A 6,000-nucleotide genomic window follows, 5' to 3' on the forward strand; every position below is an offset into this window, starting at 1 on the left:
AGGTGCTATGTGTAAAGTACTTGCAGACACATAATCCAAAAGACACTGACATGTTATACAGCAATATATATACTATGCCATAAGGCAAATATGTACATAGAAAATGTAAATGCGTCTGCTTTCAGGGCCCAGGAAATGCGGTGAATCGAAAGTGTATTTGAATTTCCTCATTCTGAGCAGCTGTACTGAAGTCCAGGTGTTGCAGTGTTCACAATGAGGAGGACATGCATGAGAATCCAGTCTTTCAGCTGTCAGCATCTGAGTGTGCTCACCTGTAAATATGCTCCTAATCCACAGGAAAAGGTGGTGGGAGGCTTTAGCGTTTATTAAAGAATGAATTGCTTTCTTGTGGTAAGAGTGTGTGACTAACACATGCGAGTCATTCTTTCAGATTTCAGTTACTTGGTAGCAGTCCGAAGTTCTACCTCTCAAACTCACACTAGTTGGGAATTTCAGTATCTCCTTTGGGTCATCTTCTGAGCACAGTCTGGAAGTGTGCTAGATAAAACTCTTTCTGGACTTTGGTACTACAAGGGACTATGTGTCACAGTTGTCTATGACTACACAGGACTGGAAGCAAGCTTGCTACCTTAGTTCTACATTAGTTTTTCAAAATTGTTTTTTCCACTGAAATGTTTTCAAATGCCTTTTGAAGGTTGCTATTATCCATGTTGTTTCTGTTCCTATATTTGGAGTCATAATAGTCTTTTGCCACTGTAACAACTCATTGTGGGGTAATTAGATACTGCACAAACTGTTCTGCAGTAACTGCAGCAGATGTGAACATGTTAACCTATGCAACAGAGAGTACCTGAAGAAAGCTCCGCCCTCTGTGAATGACAGGATAGCTCCCTCAGCAGGGGACACCATGGGATAAAAGGTTGCACACAGGCCCTTAGCACAAACTGATCTATGCCTTTGTCAAAGTCTTCAGCTTTTGAAGTTCATCAATATTCTTGAGGGTGTAGAAAGCACAAACAACATCTTTATGAAATAATTGAGATTTTTTTCCATCCTGCTGTTTACTAGGACCAAAAAAAGAAGGCTTATCTCATCATCCAAGTTATCATAAGGCCTTTGACTACATCTACTGAAATGACAATACAGCATGCTTTCTGATCATATTTGCAGTTCTAAAGTGTAAATACACAGATTATAAATTTACTAAAAATACCTGTAATACATGTAAGGGTATCAAGTGCACAGTCATAGCTTTTGCCTATTCCAGTGTATTGCTTCAAGTGTTCACAAGACTGGAAAAAATTGATGATAATAACATATGATTATAAACTAGTCTGTAGTCTATTTTTTCTCTGGCCAGATGTCCCTAATTTCTGCTGTCATCCTTGCAAGAGTAAGGACACACAAACAGCAAGAAAGAACCCTACATGCAGCACTTTCTCTCAGTTTTGGATTCATCTTGGGCACAGCGCTCTGTGACTCAGTGGGGAAGTCCCTCAAGCACCATTGTAATGAAGTGTTTGACCATGTGAGCAGCACCTTGAACTCCATAACTACTTGCCTGGCACCGAGTGAGGACCATGGGTGGGAGCACAGGGAGAACACAGCCTGTCAGACCCTGTGTGCAGCCCAGCACCCATGCAGAGCTGGTGCTGCCAGTGCAGCTCCAGTCACCTCTGGGACCTCGCTGTGGGGCTGAGCTTCCCACTGGCCTCATAACAATCCAGCAATTCCAGAGAAGTGGTCTTGAGGGGGAGGATTTAGGTACCGATCAACAGGATCCTTTTAGAGCCTGGGGTTAAACTAATAATCCATTTACTTTTCATTTCCCATTAACCAGAAAGATTGTAGCAATGTCCCAGTAGTACTGAATCTGTATAGTGAACAGTGTGAATAATGTATGCTGTGGCTACTGGGAGAGCTCTTTTCTTTTAAAGAGGTTGTTTTACACAGGGAATACCTTAGCTCTCCTCCTTGGAGTATAGTATCTAAAAAAAAAACAAAACCCAAAGCCCACATCAGAACTCTACCCACACAGACAGATAATTTCAACTCGCTCTCCAAAAACTGAGCTATAACTGCGGAACAATGTAGAAGCCTTCCTACATTAGACCTAGGCAGCCACTGCGTTTAAACCCGGACCAGCACAAGACTTCCCTGCCAGGGAGCTCTTTTGCTCATACCATGCCTCCTAAAGCTCTATCCAGCTGTAAGCTCCTAGTGACAAGGACCTCCCTGTTTTCACATGTTTACACAGCACATAACATCACTATGAAGTTCACGGGAAGGTCTATCTGACAAATGCTATCATGGTATCAATCATAACTAAGTAATACAGAATCAGTAAGGCACATAATCCAAAGAACATACATTATGTGAAGTTACAACTTTTCTCCCCTTACATCTCTATTTTCCAAGTAACATACTGGCAGGCAGAAAAACTTTTAACACACAAGTCAATTAAAAATTCAGAGGCCGTGCCATTTGAGCTAGACATTGGTTTTCAGTAAGGTAAACTGAACCACATTTGGAAATTAATAAATAAAGGCTGTTGGGGAAAAAAAAATCATTTTCTGTGTGGTGTACATAAGGATTATTGTGCCAAAACTGTCACCTACACCCTGTTTCAACTGCTGCCTCGATAAACATGAAAAGTTCACTGATAGGTCTGCCAGAGAAGGTGAAGCAGGTGAAACACCCGAAGTCCTCTGGGAAAATTGTTTTCTCTAAACCTGTGAGAAAAATCAATCTTTCCAACCGCAAACAAAACCCTTTAAGTGATGCTGAACAACATCTATTGGCATTGATCCCCTCCCTGAGCTCCACCACTCCCCCAGGCCCTTGCTGTAATAAGGAGGAGAAAACACAAGCAAAAATCCCCAAACCCTAGCATCTCAAAAGGCAGGTATTTTCCCAGTCCAGACTCCTGAGCTGCCTGGGTGACAGGGAGAATTCAGAAGTAGGAGTGTCAGAGCAGGCACCGCAATCAGTGGTGCCTCACAGCACTCTACCGCTGATACTGGCACAGGGCTCCAAATAAAAATCAAAGCAACACATCTCTCTTTGAAACAAAGAAAGAGGAAAAAAAATATCTTATTTTCTGAGTACCTTTGATTCCTGGCTGGTAGTTGATGCTGGAGAGGGGGGCTGCTCTGTGCTCTCCACTTCATTCTCCTTCTCCACACTATCCACGCTGACTTCAGTTGTGCTGCTTGGAGGAATCATTTTACCTCTGAAACACTGTTACTATCAGGAAAAAAGCTACAGACCTTTCTCGCTTTTTTTCATTTAATATCCTCTTTCTTCTCTGCTCTTCTAGAGCAAATGAACTCCAATCGCTCGGTTTCACTACATTTGCAAGACTAGAATTCTCTGGATTTTCTTTTTTTCCTCCTCCTCCCCCTCCTTCCTCCCTCCCCTCCTCTATGCAATTCTGCTGCGAGGGGAGTTAAGTTATCGATGGCTCTGTAGGTCAGTTGTGTGCCTGCTGCTGTGTTTTCCCCGATCCTCTTCCCCGCCGTGTGAAGCCCGGAGGTGTGGAGCAGAGTCGTGACCGTCCGCCCCGCGATCAGAAGGGAGTGAGCCAAAGCAGAAAGCCTGAGCCACGCGCGCACACACACGGGGCACTGGAGGGAGGAGTTGTATTCCTAATGCTGTGCATCGCTTTGGAGGAGCATGTGCTGTCATAGTAGTGAAAGAAAGTAATGCGCGCATGCACACACACACAGAGGCAGGCAGTGTATATGAGGTTTGGACACATTTTACCGTTTAACAGGCTGGAGAAGGCAGAGTTTGAAGGGCAGCTTTATATTCTTACAGGTCATTTCCTGAATAAGCACTCTAGAAACAGAGGAGGAAAACGAGTCTTCCCTTACCTTATCCCAGAGAAGATTACTTAAAATCCTAGCTACCCAGTGTCTCTAAAGCTCCCACCTTGCCTCGCACCCCAAACTTGCTAGCAAGTGAGAGGACAAGGTCAGGGGAGAGTCATCTGTGGATCCACATGTTCTTTGCTCCCCTCCCAGGCAGGGAAGCCCAGTTCTGAGCAATGCACACGCAATCTCGGTCAGCTGGAGCTCCCACTACCGAGCACATCCTATACCTGTAGGTTGTCATAGTGATAACACGCCATCGGGCAGCAACAGAGCAAAGGCAGCTTCTGGGAAGGGCCTGCTGGCTTTCCCCAGTGCTGTCATTCCTGAGGATGCAGCACCTGAAGTCATGCTTGGAGCTGCAGTCATTCCAGCTGAAGGTCAGCACGACTTTGCTGGCTGGCTCAGATGACTTTATAGTGCTCAATTTTTTTGCCACTGATTTAAATCTGCTGCAACGGTGCCTGTCAGCTCTCTTCCCTGCTGAATTAAGGTCCATATTGTGAAAGGTTGAATGAATGCGCAGGAGCCACTCCATATGGGTGGTGGAGATGCCTCTCTCATTTAAAGAAATCAGAAAAAAGCAGCCCAAACATGTTTCCAATAAGCAATACTTACATCCTGGAATGTGAGAACAAAAACACTGTCACTTAGTTGATCTGTACTGGAGGTACAGGTACTTGGAGGTGATTTGCTGAGTTCTGAGTCAGAAAGGAGCTTCTGTACCTTGTAGCTCTGGGACAGGGTACCAGATTCCCTTCCCTCCCCATCCCTTAGAAGCACAACTGCTATCTTGAGCTGCCTTGCAGGTCCCCTCCACCTCAACTAATCTATGTGTGAAAGTGAAGGCAAGTTTTCAAAGTAGTGAGGGTTATACAGATGAAAGCCAGAGCAGAAATTGCCCTGCAGCTTCTGTATTCTTAATAACTATGCAGAAGCTGGGGGGGGATGCTTTTCTTTGAATCCCCGGTGAATTTTCAGGACTGGCAGTCAGATAGGGAAAAAGCTTTATTTCTTTGAAATAGAGCATATAAGATACTGAAATCTTTAGCAGACAATAAACATGAAATGCTGCAATGCTATTTGTACAGCTACTTCAAGAGCAAAAGTGTGTCTTCGGAGTCTGCCAGTAGAACCCATTATTTGGCCTGTAGTCGCTAATACCTTTACAGAGATCAAAAAGAGAACACTCGTTGCTGTTGAGGCAGTGGCAGTGGCAGCTGAGATTGAAGCAAGGAAATACAGAGCTCAGAGGGGTAGATTTGGCAGCTACCTAAAAGAATTTATTTCTAAGGGTTTGATTTCTAAAATACAGCTACGTCTTAGACTGTTCTCTTCAGAGCCGGAGGAATTCTCTAGGTGCAAAGCTCATTTCTTCCACTCAGCAAGTGAGATTTGGGCTTTGCTCTAAAATCAGACCCTTAGCAATGAGCAGGGACTGGGCAGTCACAGTCTGGGAGAATTGGGTCAGCTGTGGGCAAAGGAGATGTTGGCAGGGGAACAGCAATTGAATGCTCCGGCTCTGGCAGTGGTGTCTTCCCTGATGGTCCAGCCTAGCAGAGCCAAGTCAGGGCTAGGGCATGGCATCTGTCCTCTGCAAGGACTGTCCTGTGTCCCCAGAAATGTGGCAGGTGAGATTAATGAAAGTAATTTTCATCCAGTTCCCCAGCAGTGTTGTGAACCGGTCTTTCCTGTTAAGAGGCTCACAACCATCATCTTCTGGTGAACTTGTAGGTTGTCTTTGAAATGGATCCAGAGTGGCTGGTTAATAGTTAATGCTCTAAGTGTTGTAAAATCCTGCACACATTTTGTATGAAAAGCTTGTAACGTCATGACTGTGTAAGTGATTATCATACCACACTACTTTTTTTTGTTGTTGTTGTTTTACCAAATTAGTACTGACACCTGCTGCACTCCCTCTCTTCTCTCAATTACTCACTTGTCAACTAGGACTGATCTGTCATTTTCTTGACAATTAGCCTGGGAAAGATGAGTCAAACTCAAAACCTTACCAAAAAAAAGCAAAAAAAGGAAAAGAAGCTGGATTTCTTATATTTGTATTTCCTTCCACAGGAGCTGGCTATTGAAAATCAAATATTCGTTATAACAAAACAGACTGATCAAATCAGGTGAACCTACATATCCCTCTCTCTCCCACACTTCACCC

General features: G+C 44.1%; 1 protein-coding gene across 2 annotated transcripts in view; it reads right to left on the minus strand.

Moving 5' to 3' along the window:
* STAC (SH3 and cysteine rich domain) overlaps positions 1-3,186 on the minus strand; it is a 70,513-nt gene extending 67,327 nt beyond the window's left edge. For both annotated transcript variants that reach the window (XM_010184505.1, XM_010184504.1), the window contains exon 1: positions 3,070-3,186. In XM_010184505.1, coding sequence (XP_010182807.1) covers positions 3,070-3,186 — 117 coding nt within the window. The remainder of the gene's footprint in view (positions 1-3,069) is intronic.
* Positions 3,187-6,000: the final 2,814 nt, after the last annotated feature.

Source organism: Mesitornis unicolor, unplaced genomic scaffold (genome assembly GCF_000695765.1).
Source record: "Mesitornis unicolor isolate BGI_N332 unplaced genomic scaffold, ASM69576v1 scaffold1675, whole genome shotgun sequence".
NCBI classification, from domain to species: domain Eukaryota; kingdom Metazoa; phylum Chordata; class Aves; order Mesitornithiformes; family Mesitornithidae; genus Mesitornis; species Mesitornis unicolor.